At 41.3% G+C, this 14696-nt stretch overlaps 1 protein-coding gene across 5 annotated transcripts in view; it reads left to right on the forward strand.

Moving 5' to 3' along the window:
• The first annotated feature begins 374 nt into the window (after positions 1–374).
• The window catches only part of POU2F1 (POU class 2 homeobox 1), a 181034-nt gene continuing 166712 nt past the window's right edge, over positions 375–14696 (forward strand). For 3 of the 5 annotated variants that reach the window (XM_057528826.1, XM_057528854.1, XM_057528846.1), the window contains exon 1: positions 375–449. In XM_057528826.1, the coding sequence (XP_057384809.1) occupies positions 389–449 (61 nt within the window). In that variant the 5' untranslated portion in view covers positions 375–388. The remainder of the gene's footprint in view (positions 450–14696) is intronic. The other 2 variants (XM_057528830.1, XM_057528835.1) reach the window with 2 other exon arrangements.

Below are 14696 nucleotides of genomic sequence, written 5' to 3' on the forward strand. Positions count from 1 at the left end.
GTGCTCCCTGTACTGCCCTTCACAGATTACGCAACGGGAGGCAGCCAAGGGGAAGTAGCGCATGCGCGGACTGCCTTACAGGCGCGCGGAGAAAGTCGCGCATGTGCAGAGCCCAGAAGGAAAAAAGAAGCGAAGGGGTGACTGGCAGGTTGAGGGCGCTTTAGCTACTGAAGAGGCACTGCGGCCAGGGGGCGCGTGCGCAGAGCGCCCGAAGTGGGTGGGGCTCTTCCAAGGGGACGGCCTCGCGCGCCCCCTGGCGCGCGCCCGGGGAGAGGAGGGAGCGGGAGGGGGCGGAGAGGAGGGAGGAGGCATGGAGGGCGGGAGGGGGGAGGGGAGCCGGAGCGAGGGAGGGTTTATCGACCGGTCGATTTTGGTTAAAATATTCAAAATGGCGGACGGAGGAGCAGCGAGTCAAGATGAGAGTTCAGCCGCGGCGGCAGCAGCAGCAGGTAATCATTACAGCATTTTACATATTCATATTCATACTCAACCCCGGCTCCCGCTGCCCCCCCCGCGACTTAGCATAATTTATTAGTACTCAGGATTATTATAATTAACGGCGGGGAGATGGGGGGCCGGGGAGCACGGAGCCCCCGCCGGGCGCCGAACGGAGGGGGAAAGAGGCTCGGAGAGGCCAGGCGGAGGGGGAAGACAAGGGGCAAAGGGGGCTGCGATCCACCGCGCTCCTCCTGCCCCAGCCCACCCCGCTGCCGGCTCGCCAGCCCGCCGGCACCGGCCCTCCTCCTCAGCCGGCCGCCGCCGCCGCCGCCGCCGCCGCCGCCGCCGCCTCCTCCTCGCAGCCGAGCCCGAACCCGAGCGGGTCCGCGGCGGGGCCGCGGGGCCGGGGCAGAGGGAGAGGACAATAAAGACATTTTACATATTCATAGCTGCTGGGCCGGCGGGGCGCGGCGGGGCGCGGGCGGGCGACCCGGGCCGGGCGGGCGCGGGTTGGGGGGGGCGTGGAGGGGGAATGGAGGTGGCGGCGAGCACAATGCCGGGGAGGCGGCGGGGCCGGAGCGGACCCCGGCGGCCGGACAGCCGCACGCGTCCTCCCTCCGGGAGCGGGCCGGGGCGGGGGGACGCTGCCCACCGCGGGGGGCGGCCCGTAGGGCGGCCGGGGGTGCGCCGGTGGAGAGCGCCCTGCCGGCGCCCGAGCCCCGCCGCCGCACAGGGGTCCGAGCGGGGCTGAGCCCGGGGGTCACGGACTCGGGCACCTCGGCCGCGCCCCACTTATCTCCAGTGTAGCGGCCTGACCCGAGCCAGGCCTGCGCTGTAGGTGGGTAGGGGTGAGCGGTCGGGGGCGCTGCGAGGTGGCCTCGGGGCGGAGGGGGTGGGGAGCTCGCGCAGGGGTCCGCTTCTCCCCGTTGGGGTCGGACTGGGTTGAAAGCGGCCCTTGGGGAAAGTTGCCCTCCGAGGGGCAGGTCCTGCTGGGCCGCCCCATGTGCTCCGGGCCAGCGGTCAGGGGTCTCAGTGGGTCCTGGGAAAGCCCCCTGTCCCCGGGCGGCCGTGGATTCCCGAGGGAGTTGGGCTGAAGGTGCCTGGCGTGGTCTGATCTCTGTCTCCCCCTGCCCCTTCCCATTCCCCCTCCGCCTCTGCTCTTGACCCGGACCGACGGGGCCCGGGGCCCTCGAGGGCCTCTCACTCCCAGGCCCCAGAAGCGCCCGCAGGCCTCCCAGGAACTCGGATGTAAAGCGCTGCCCTCCTGCCCCTGCCCCAGAACCGGCTGGGCTGACAAGTTGATAATATTCTTGGTTTCCCCTCTCTGGTTGGGAGTTGGGTAGGGGCGGGGTTCCCCCGCCCTGGTTCTGTACTCCTGTTTTCTTGCTGGGTGCTGGGTCCTCTTGATTCTCTGGTTAGCTGAACCTCTCTCATTTGAATAATGTCTAATTCGGGGAGGTTTATATTATTGAAATGGCCGCCTGGCTTTCCCCGCCTCTCATGTTTAGTAATTCAGACCTTTAATAACAGCCACTCACAGCCCAACGCCGTGTTTATATTTTACATTCGCCCCATGTGCTTTTGTGGTTCGATATGATTCTTTTTTTTTTTTTCCTTGGCAATCCACAGGGCTCTGAGATCAAACCCAGGCTGTGCTGGGAAGAGAAGGGGGAGAGCTAGGCCTTGGCTCCTCTAGCAGTGGCCTAGGCCTCATGTTCTCTGCCGCTTGATTTATTTACTAATAACCAAAATGACTCTCTCCCCCCCACCAACTTCCACACACTTACCCCTACTCCGCGGGCAAAACAAACCCTCTTGGGGCCTTAGCAGCGTTCAGACAGCTCCGAGCTAAGCATCAGCTCTGTCGTGTTTTGTTTTCTCTTAAGAAGACTTTCTTACAGTTTGCCGTAATATTGGGCCTAAGGAAAAAAAAATTATGACTTCTCATTTTCAGAGGCGAATGAAACCTATTTTGGTTTAATACAAATAAATCACTTTGTTTTGGGGCTAGTTCACCCCTGCCCCTTGGCTCCTACCCCCAAGTTAAACACTTTCAGGCTTTGTAAAGGTCTGCAGGATTTGTAGAATCCAGTAGTTTTTTTCTAGGAGTTGTAGAATAGGTAGGTATTTTAGAAATTCCAATTAACAGCACTTTCAAAATTCCTCAGTGCTGCCTTCCCTTTTCAGCCTCTTCATTCTAATTTAAAATGGGCTGATATTAATTTTGTGCTATCACTGTCATAGACTTGCTTATTTTAATTGTAGCACTCCTGAAAACAGAAATGGGTTTATGTTTTTTTTTTGAGTGTTTGTGTCATGGTTAAATGAGTGAAAATAGAAATAAACACAGGCACTGTGTCTACCCTGATCTTGGAACTTACTCCCCTCCCAGCACACCGACCCCTCTTTCTTTAAGTTGTCAGGATTGATTTTATGTTTTATGTAGACTTAGAACATTTGGTCTGTGAAAGGCAGATAAACTTTTGCGATTTAAAGAAATAGTAATTTTGATTTGGGGGCTTTCCCTCGGTAAAGTTTTCTTTCTTTTTTATTTTGTATAGTTCTAATGTGTTTTTTTAAAAACATGGTGTTGCTTCTCATTGGTAGTTTTTTAACCTCGGCTAGTAAAGTATCAGAGAAGTGTTGTTTAACACCAATGTGTTTAATCTTTGAAATTATGTTAAGGCACTTGATGGTCAGTTGCGAGATACATATTTTGTGAGACATTAGTCTTCTGTTTAATTGGCAACAAAATTCTAGATTTGATGGGCTAAAAGCAAGCCAATTTCAAATAACCAGTTCTTACTATTCTTTTACCTCCAGTAGGCTGGCCTGAATGCAGCAGGAAAAAAAAATCTGTAGCTTTCATGAGAATGTTCAGGTGAATAACTGCTTCAGAGACCTGAAGCATGAGGTTGGATAGACAAAAAAACAGTAATATGATTTCATGCCTTCAATAGCATATGTTTTTGCACCCGATTCCCAAGATGTGGTCAAACTGATGATGTCATTGGACAGAGGACAAGGTGCAGCTAATTTGATTTATTTTCCCGAGGTGAAGTGTAGCAGTGAAACCTTCTCATAGGGAAACCATTTATCTCAGGACAATTTCCTTTATAGCTGCAATTTAACCACTACCAAGGCTGTAGATATTTTATCCAAGATGATAAAATGTACGTTGCCTTTTACAAACAAAATTTCTTTCGTACAGTTTTTGTGATACAGGAAAGGATGACTGTTGTTAACTGGCCTTATATTTTGGTTGGCTTTCCATGCTATTGTAAAAATTCATTTCCTCAAATTCTCAGTTGGAGACTATGGTTTTAAATAAGTATAATCATAGAAGTGATCCATGAGCATGCTTTAGATAGGTTCTTTGTAATCCCCCAAACTCCAGTTAGAAGCTGTGTTTCTTGATTTAATCAGAGCATAGCCTGGGATAAAGGAGAGATCATATTGGCCTTAGAAGTTATTTCGATGAGTAAAGTGAACTTGACGAGGATGAGGGCTATATATTCTGTTACGTTGAAATTATAGTGTTTAAAATAAGGTAGAATACTTACAGTAAAGCATGTTCTTTGCAAACAGTTTTTAAAAAAAATAATTCAGAATTCTTTTTGGATTGTCTTAATTTAGTCTGGACAAGTTGTGCATTTTATTTTGATTGATTAGTGATTTTTAAAATTGTTCCACTGTGAGATAGTGATTCCACATATGATTTTTGACCTATTAGATTTTCCTGTCAGACATTTTCCATCATATTTTTAACTAGTTTATCTTAAAGTGATGATTAAAATGTCCTGGGAATGTGGTAGAATTGCTGTGACTTATTCCTAACTAACTTGTGAGCCAAGCTTGATAGAGTATTTTAGGTTACTTTTGAGCCTTTATAAGTTTATAACCTGCCTGTCTCCTTTTGTATCTGTCAGGTGGCTTCCCACAAGTTTTCAGAAAACCCAGTTACTTCCTTCTTAACTTGCTCCATCTAGTAGTTATAATGGTACTTATGAATTTAGGTCTTGAAAATTTATGTGACAGCTGACCAAATATTTTTAATTTCTAAAAGGACCGTTCTTCTCCCAAGCCATTACTGTTCAAGTAATTTTCAACCTCGGCCCCAAACTAATTTCGAATTCCTTTCATTTTGTCATTGTCGAAAATCCCAGTAGTCAAGGAAAAAACAAATAGCGACTATTATTCAGGTTTAAATGGTGTAATATTCTGCCATATTTTAAATTCACTGTTCTCTGCTTCGATAGGCAGTATAAAGAAGAAGGAATAAAATGTGTTTCATTTCTGCGTAGGTTGAAGTAATTGTTAATCTGTTATTCATCTGGTCAGTGGATTTTGGAATAAGTTTAGGACTCAATGTTAAATTGCTCTTATAAAGCCACCAAAGATGTTTAAAGGAGCCTTGAATATCTTAAGCAGGTGGTTCTAAAATGACAGAACTGGAAATTTGAATGTTGCCTTTCATAAGTATTTTCCATTAAAAATGAAACATTTAAAATTTCTTGAATCTGTATTGCTTGATCTTGAGTTTAGGTATGTGGGTTTGTGTGTTTAAGTTGTGTTTTTAAAATTGGTATCTCACTTTCATGAATGTCTGTTCCTTTGTACTAGGAGGACTATAATATAATGTAGTAGTGATTGCCTTAATGTTATCAGTTATTTTTGTTTTGTTTTTAATGTTGAAAGCCCACAGCTTTAGTCTTCTTTGAAGCACTATTAAAATCAATTTTCTTTTAAAACACCGAAATACCGGTGTATGACTGTCATTAATTTGCTTTTATACAGGTGTTGGTTCAGTTACAGTTTTTGTGATTAGTAAAGACTTACTATGAAGCCTAATTGTAAGCAGGAATGTGTTTTCCTAATGGAAATGATTGTATTTAGAACTATTCAAATAATTATTGTTTGCAGAACAAGTCACAGACAAAACATGTCCCTTTTTGGCCACCCATGTTCTTGTTTCTGTTGCCTCCTTTAATGTTAAATGCCTGAGCAAACATGTTTATTACTTATTTCTCAAGGAAATCTAATATTAGGTATTAGAGTGTGGATTTGATTGTTATACATCTGCCTTATTTGAGTTTCTGTATCCCTCCTAAATGAATCCTTTCGTCCTTTTCCTCTTTATAGGGAACTCTTTGGGCCAGAATTTTGCTTAATTCTTATCCTGATTGTGTTGCTTAAAAATATCTTTTTGAGTGGAATCAAGGTTGAAAGAGGTAATAATTATGGTTCACAGATTACTTATCCATCTTCTTTTGCTGAATGTTTTTGCACATTGTTGACATTTTGTAAATAAAGATAGTTGGATAACTTAGTAGATTTATATTTCTTCTTAGGAATAAATTGGTTTTATTTTGTACTCAAATATTTCTGACTATGTTCTAAACTGGCAGTGAGCCCTTATAAACTCTTTTGGCGGTAATAGCAATGGAAATAAAAATAGCATGAGTGGAGCCAGTGCTTAACTTACCGATCCATGTACAGTATATTTAGAATTTGGAATATGAGAATTGTCTTGAGTTTCAGAACCTCTGATGTGAAGAAGCTCTTTACATATAATGCATGTTGTTTATAGAGTTCTGTGTTTTTACCGCAGGATGTTAATTTATTGAGCATTGATAAGATGTCTTATTTGTACTCAGTGACTGATAAAACGCCTTTGTTTTTTTGTTTTTTCCCAGTTAAGCAAATACTCAAGTTTTCAGTGTTGCCTAGATTTTGCAGACAGGCCTAGCAATGAGCAAAAGAAAAATCAGCAAGCCTCTAGATTTATCAGCTTCTTTTTTAAAGTACTATCCAGGAAACTAGATATTCATCCAGAAGGGGATACATAATATTAATTTTTAAAATGACAATGTGAAGCACCAAACTTAGCTCAGTGTGAATGTTGGTAGTAGATTTACTCAGCCTGTGATATTCAAAGACCTTGCAAGCACAGTTTAATTTGTCACATGATTTATTTCATAATTCTCTGTGTAACTTTATTGGTTTTTTATGTTGGAGTCATAGCTCTAGTGTATAAAGTTAAATCATTAAGTTGGTAAAATAATAAAAATTATGGGTAGGCCTTTTTTTCTTTGGACTGGTGAGCTTTCTCATTGCAATAGAAGGTATAAACAGGAATGGCTAGGAAGTGAACATTTTGTTGTGTATGTTAAACAGCTCAATTGTTTTGGGGACTTCCCTGGCCATCCAGTGGTTGAGACTCCGAGCTTCCAAGGCAGGGGGCGAGGGTTTGATCCCTGGTTAGGGAACTAAGATCCCACATGCCAAAAAAAAAAGCAAAAAACAGCTCAATTGTTTTTAACATGTGGTCATCTCCTCAAGAAATGGAGTTGTACTAGCTTTCTAATCTGCAGAGTGAATATATTTTTTAGAGAAAAGTGACTTAGCTATTTTCTTGTTTTAGTATACTTATTTTAATAGTCTGTTTAGTGAAAAAAATGCTTTTTTTTGCTGATTCATACTGCAGTAGGCAAGTATATTTTAATCAATCTTTTAAAAATAATTATTTAAACATTTCTTAGCTTGCAAAAAAGTATGTGCTGCTTTGTACCTGGTCCCGATGCCAGTTGTCTTTGGGGCTAACAAGGGAATATAAGACTTTGCTGTGGAAGACTGCTGTGGCATTTACTTAGCAGGGAAAAATTTTAAAGCAATGTATATACAGTTGGCCCTCCATATTGGTGAGTTTGGTATCTGTGAATTCAACCAACTGCAGATCGAAAATATTGGAAAGAAATATTCCAGAAAGCTCCAAAAGGCAAAGATTGAATTTGTTGTACGTGGCAACTATTTACTTAGCATTTACATTGTATTCAGTATTATAACTAATCTAGAGATGATTTAAAGTATATAAGAGGATGGGCATAAGTTATATGCAAATATAACACCCTCTTATATAAGGAACTTGAGCATCCCTGGGTTTTGGTATCCTTGAAGATTCTGGAACCAATCACCTGTGGTTACCAAGGGATAATTGTAATTACATATTAAAATATATAATAGATAATAATGATCAGAGTAGAAATCAAAGTGTGTCCAAGTTTGTAGGAACCAAAGCATCCTAGAACTGTTGTAGCTGGAAGGTAATTTAGATACAATCTATCCTAAAACCTTTACAGATGAGGAGGCATTATTCTCAGGTGGTTCAGTGACTTGCCCACAGTCTCTTCACTATTGAGTAATGGATGAGAAAACAAGACTTCAGACTTCCTAGTCTCCTCCTCCCCATGCCTCCATCTCTCCCTCTACCACATTGCTGCTAGTCAGAGCAGACTTTTAGTAGAAGGTGAGATTTTTAAGCTGAATTTAAAAGGGTGATAAGAATTTAGAGGAATGGGAAGACATTGCCTGGGAGGTTGTGTTCAAGATTGTGCTGTATACGTAAAAAATGAGGTATTCTATGTGCAGGGAGGCCATTGGAGGTGTTTGAAGTAAGGAATCCTATGATAAAAGCGGTCAGTGTTCTAGGATTAACATGGTGGTGTGCAAGCTGATTTGAAATAGGAAGGGAGAGATTGAATCCATGGAAACCAGTATATAAAAATAAAGGTATGTGGTTTGTTGACTAATTGCTTTAAGCTATAGAGATACAAACATAATAAGACAATTACCAGACCTCAAAAGGCTTTCACTCTAACAATGATGTAATGAAAATAGATAATCCATAGTAAGGATGTTGAGAATGTTGTCCAGTTACATCACACAGAATAAGGACCTTTGGGAGAAATTCTTGCCTAGTCTTTACAGTAAGAATTCACTTATTTCTGACCAATGGTTTTGTTTTTAGTCTTCTGGACACTGAACTAATTGACTTTATTTCCTTTTCAAATCAAACTACAGTGTTTAGACCAAATTATTAATCTGAAAGTTTAGATAGGCAATTATGGTATCCATAATTTTTCTTAGCCTCATTCCCAGTCCATTTTAGGTCCTTAACATTTTGTTTTGCATTTGTTTTATTGCTTCCATCTTTAAACTCCTGTTATTTTGTGTTTTATGTGGGCTACGTTATATCCTTTCTGGAGCAAGGCGGGTATAAATACAATAAAATTACTGTAACCATGACATAATGATACTGTCTGTATTTTTATGGTACCTTGAAATTTATAGCAGCACTCTCATTTTCATTAACTCATTTGCTCCTCTCAGGAAATATTATTATGCCCATTTTATTTTTGAGTAAAATGAAGCCCAGATTAAGTGACTTTCCCAAGGTCATGTGCTTAATGAGCACAGAACGTGTTTGGGGAATAGCAAGACTTCCAGGTTAGCTATTACTGAGGCTGCATATTGGACAGTGGTGGAAGCCAGGTTGGGACTCTGTTCTGGAGAGCTCTGAATGCTGTGCGTTGGTGGTGCAGGAGTTTGGATTTCATTTGCTTGGCAGTAAGGAATCATTGACGTTTTTTGTTCTGGACCGAGGAGCCATAATCAAAGTCCTTAAAGTGTTTAGCAGTTAATCAGAGTCAAAGGGGATAGCAGGGTTTCAGAGCTTAGATGATCAAAAGCAGTGCCATGAACAGAAGTAGGGGAGTTGGAAGAGGGAGCTATTTGGGGGAATAGGCAATGAATTCAATTTTAGACCTGTCTTTTGAGACATGATTGGGTGGCTCGTATGAGGTTGCAAGTTTATTGTGAAAATCAAGAAAGTTTTACTGAATTAAATGTGTGATAAACATACAAATAATAGGATTGCGATATATGCACATGCCACTTTGTGTGTGGACTGAGCATTGAGTCTGAACACTGTAAATTCTAGGCATCTCATTTTGGCTTTGACACTGGCTTCTATAGTTGTTTCAACAATAAGATGGTGATAATACCATTGTTACAGGGATGCTGTGGGGAATAACAAATTGATAGCAGAAGCATTTTTAAAGTAATAGTTTTTAAAGTAATAGTTTTTCTTACATGAGCACGAGTGTAAAATCAGCAATTTTATTACTTGTGCTGCTGTAGAGAGGGAGAAGCTTTAGCTTTTAGATTGATTCTGTGGGACACCATACTGCACGTTGTACATTTCCATGTGCAACCAGCACCTGGGGAGAGGGAGGTACACCCCAATACTCTTGAAAACTACACAATGGAGGTATTGCATTGTGGCAAACATAAACTTGTCCTTGATTTCAGGGCATTCTGTTATCTCACCCCCATCCCTGCCCATGCATTCTTATCTTTTACTACTTCCTTAAATAGCATGACTCAACAATTCCACCAGGAAGTCCCCTTATAGGCCCACCACAAACAGTTTCTTTTATCAAGTTTTAAGTTTTTTAAAAATCGCCGTAAAACTTTGTGTGGAAGAGCTGTTCTGGGAGGGTGGCTATATTTATTCTGAAGCGTGGGCTCTCCTCTCCTCTCCCCCTTCACAGCTCTATCACATGACCTGAAAGTAAGCCCACTGTTTTGGTCAGTCTGGTGTTTGGGATGCTCTCCGAGAACCTTTGCTCACACGCTCACACTGTCCCCTCCCTTAGAATGTCGTGGTATGTGGTGTGGTATAGTGAAAATGGCACTGGGAGTTGGGAGACCTGGGTTCCCCCAGGTGACTGGGACAAATTTCTTCACCACTGATTTTTTTCTTCTTCTTCTTCTTCTTTTGCATTTGTAAATACGAGAGTTTTCAAACAAAAGGCCATTGGAGTTCTTTTCAAAATGAATTTTAGGCAGAAGCTTAATGTTAAAAGGTAAGAGTGGAGCTGTTCTGATTGAGATGGGCACAGGGGCAGTGAAACCATCCTCCCTCTACTCTCCACAGTGACCCTTAAGGCCCTTCCACAGGATCCTTAGGACTCCTGCTGGGTGCGCTGTTTGAACACAGTTATCCTTATTTATCATACAGGACCTATCTGTCCTTTAGTCTGTCTCCACAAATAGCTGATCTCTCAAGCCTGTGCTTCTGTCCTACTTTGTCTGAATTTAGCACTTAATTTGTGTTCAGTTAGCTAATTCAGCACTTCATTATACACAGTCTTATTTTTTTCTCTGATTGAGTTATATAAGTAAATCTTGTCTCCTTCTAAGAGCCTTGAGAGCAGGAACACACTGCTAGGGACAGAGTAGACATTTAGCAAATGATGCTTGATTGATTAAATTAGGGGTTCTCAATCTTTGCTGGGATAAGACTTGTCCATGGAACTTTTGCAGCATGCAGAGGCCCAGACCTTACCACCTGAGTTTCTAATAAAAGAAGAGGTCTGGCCATCCATAGTTTTAAAAAGTTTGTAAAAAATGATTCAGTAGCATTGAATGATTGCTTGTTGCATTTCAAGATTATTGCTTACAGTATCTTGAACTGGGTTCTCAATGCACCGTAAAGGCTCCATAGTAGAAAGACAAACAGAGAACTAGGAAACTTGGATCCTTATTCTGTTTGTAGCATTATCTAGCTTTATGATGTTGAACAAATCACTTAACTTTTCTGGCCCATAGGATTCTAAATTGACAAATTATGTTTTATTTTCATACTTTGTTTTTCTTTTTAAGCTGTGGCGTTCTTCAAAACATGTTTTTGGGTGAAAACCAGTAAACACAACAGATACTTTGAGTAGCTTGGCTTCCATCTGAATACCATTTTAATAGACATATTAAGCATACAGAACATGATAGGCTTGATCCTAACTCAGCAGCAGAGCTAAAACATATGGGGAGTCTGAAAAGGTAGTATTTAGATTTTAAACTTGAAACATCTTACTAGAATGTGAATGAACAAGGACAGTAAGCTAATCAGGAACTGTAATATGTGAGCATGAACTGGATTATAGTTAACCAACCTGACTGGTCCTTCTGCATTCATTTAATTCAGTAAATATAGAGCTTTCTTCTATTCCTTGCCATGCACCCAGCACTGGAGAAAGAGTAGTGAATAAGACAGATACTGTCTCTGTCCATTCAGAGTTTACAGCATGTTGGGCAAGTCATACATTAAATAACACTGTTCATAGTTAATTGAGTAAAATATGGGAGATTCACAATACTCTGAATAAGATAGGGACATAAGCGTAAGATAGGGACACCTAATCTGGACAAAAGGATTTAGGAAGGGCGTCTGAGGAAGCGGTGTTTACACTGAGACATGAAGGGTGACTGAAAGTTAACAATTCAAGTCTGGGAGTAGGAAGTGGGGTTGAAAATGTTGCAAAGGGAGCAACATATACATAATTCTTGAAACAGTGAAAATGCAGCACTTTCAAGGAACTGAAGTTCGGCCTGGCTGGTCCAGGAAGAGTAAGATTTAGCTGAAGAGCTGAAGATGATTTCCAAATTATGAGGCTATTTTCATGATCTTTGTCCTTTTTTAGTGGCCAAAAACCCAGACAAAATTTGTGGAAGAGATTCCATAACTTCTAACAAATGTATTAATTTCTAGTGATAACAATAATAAATAATGTTTACCAAGTCTTTGTGCCAGTTACTAAGCTTTACGTGCATTTTCATATTAACCTTCACAGTGACCCCATGAAGTGTGTGCAGGTGTCATCCTCTTCATCCTTCAGGTGAGAAAACTAGTGTAAAGAGGCTAAGGGGTACACCTAGGTCTCTGACCTGTTTGCTATAGCTGTATGCAATTAAGAGCATTACTATGCTCTTAACCATTAACTTCTGCTTCCAGTCAAGTTGAATGATGAACTATTTAGCAGCTATTTCTGAGTTTATCCTTAGTGCTCTTATGCAGTTCCCAGTTCCAGATTGTGTGGTCTAGAATCAGTGGTGCACTCATCTCTATCCTGCAGTTTGGGGAGATGGACAATTGATTAGCAGATCTAATGTTAACCTAGCTTTCAGACATATCGAGTTGTTGGTTATAAAAATATTTTGAAGCTGTTTGTATATAGATTGCTGATTCTGGTAATCCATAAATCCTGAACATTTTGGAATTATATTTTAAACTGAAGCTACTTGCCGATGTTAACATCCAGATAATTTTCATTTGGGGCATCATTTATTTTTTTTGTTGTTGGCTAGATAGGAAATTAGGACGTGTGTAAAATATTTTAATGTTTCTCAAATGAGTTGTGACTTAAAATTGATATGCTGGCAAGTACTGGGGATTTACTACTCCCCTTCCCCCCACCAAGCTGTAATTAAGCCAGCTTTCAGTTGAAGAAACATGACAGTTGATTATTGTTTCTTGTAAGTTAGTCATTTAATGGTATTGGTATTCCCTATCATATATACCCTGTTTAATCCTTCCCCATATCACCCTGTTTATTGTTACAGTGTTTGTGTCTGAAACACACGGTTGTTGTGTGTTGTGTGTTACGGTGCAGAGGTACTCCCCTCTGAGTGCTTCTTCATGCAGTCAGCCAAGAAGGCTTTTTTGGCAGACTGTAATATATATTAACTCATATGCCAATCACTGTTAGTTAGGAAGGAATTGGTGAAAATCCTCTGATGTTATGAGAGACATTGTAAACATCACAAAAGCCTGAGAAGACAAATTAACAATTTTATGGGTATTCCTGGAAGAAATGGTGTGATTTCAGAGGATTAGACTGTAGTGTCAGAGCCATTGCCAGTTCCATGATGCTGGAATCACATCTTAATAGTTCCGTCCTGCTGTAAGACCCAGTATGGTGCTGGTTCAGTGATTGAACGCCTTTCCTGGATGTGCTCCTGTGCGTGTGCAGACCCACGTACCCTAATTAGATGCACAGTGCATCCACATCCATGCTCATACCCCAGGTGTGCCTGCCCCTCTCATGTATGTGTACATAATTTAAAAAGGAGGGACTTCCCTGGTGGTGCAGTGGTTTAGAATCCCCCTGCCAATGCAGGGGACAGGGGTTTGAGCCCTGGCCCAGGAAGATCCCACCTGCCACGGGGCAACTAAGCCCGTGCACCAGAACTCTGTGCTCCAGAGCCCACGAGCCACAACTACTGAGCCCATGCACCACAACTACTGAAGCCCGCACGCCTAGAGCCCATGCTCTGCAACAAGAGAAGCCACTGCAATGAGAAGCCTGCACACCGCAACGAAGAGTAGCCCCCGCTCACCGCAACTGGAGAAAGCCCGCGTGCAGCAACAAAGACCCAACACAGCCATAAATAAATAAATAAATAGATAGATTTTAAAAAAATAAAAAAAGGAGTCACTGTACATCCTACTTTTTTTTTTTTTTTAAACATGGTTCCCTATTCTTTAAGGTTTACCCAGGTAAATAAACAATCCTTTTTATTTGCTAGGTACAACCTCTGCGTAATTTCAAGGCTAACCTTTTTTTTTTTAAAGATCTTTGAACTTTATTTAGTTGAGTGACTTCTAGTGGCATAAATAACAAACGATAACCTGTTCGTTGAATTATTACTCACAGTGGCCGTAGCTGATCAAGGTTGAGTCGTCTTAGGTTAGTCAAAGAGGCCCAGTGAATTCAGTGGAGGGGCAATTTTCACCTTGTCTTATAAAACTGGAAAATATTGACATGTCTGCAGGTTTCAGTTCTTCAAAAACTAACCTAACCTGCCTTTTTACCTAATAATTTTTCACAAATATCCTTCCACATCTTACCTTATCCTTTTTAATGGTTACACATTATTTTATTGTATTGGTAGACCAACCTATTTACTTGTTCTTTTTTGGTGTATGTTAGATTTTTTCCATAGTTGTAGATACAGTGTTTTTTTTTTTTTAAAGATAAATCCTTAGGAATAGAATTGTAGCATAAAAAAATTACACACTTAAAAATTTTGTACATGTTGTCACTGCCCTTGAGAGAGGTACCATTCTATATTTTTATCTATACTACATATTTTATGTACAATATTTAATAGTATCAATTTCCCTGCAGTGTCTCTTTTAAATTTTTGATATGTTGATAGATGAAACACTGTTGTAATTTTCCTATTTTTGCTATAAGTCGAACATCTTATTACATTTTTCTTTTTCTGTATATTTTTCAAATGTAATGTAAAACTGGTTTACTTATTTTTTATATTATAGGAAATTTTATTATGCATTATCACTTTTTTTTTAAACATCTTTATTGGAGTATAATTGCTTTACAATGGTGTGTTAGTTTCTGCTTTATAAAAAAGTAAATCAGCTATACATACACATATATCCCCGTATCTCTTCCCTCTTGCGTCTCCCTCCCTCCCACCCCTCTAGGTGGTCACAAAGCACCGAGCTGATCTCCCTGTGCTATGCGGCTGCTTCCCACTAGCTATCTATTTTACATTTGGTAGTATATATATGTCCATTCCACTCTCTCCGTCCCAGCTTATCCTTCCCCCTCCCC

The sequence above is a fragment of the Balaenoptera acutorostrata genome, chromosome 1 (genome assembly GCF_949987535.1).
Source record: "Balaenoptera acutorostrata chromosome 1, mBalAcu1.1, whole genome shotgun sequence".
Taxonomy (NCBI): Eukaryota; Metazoa; Chordata; class Mammalia; order Artiodactyla; family Balaenopteridae; genus Balaenoptera; species Balaenoptera acutorostrata.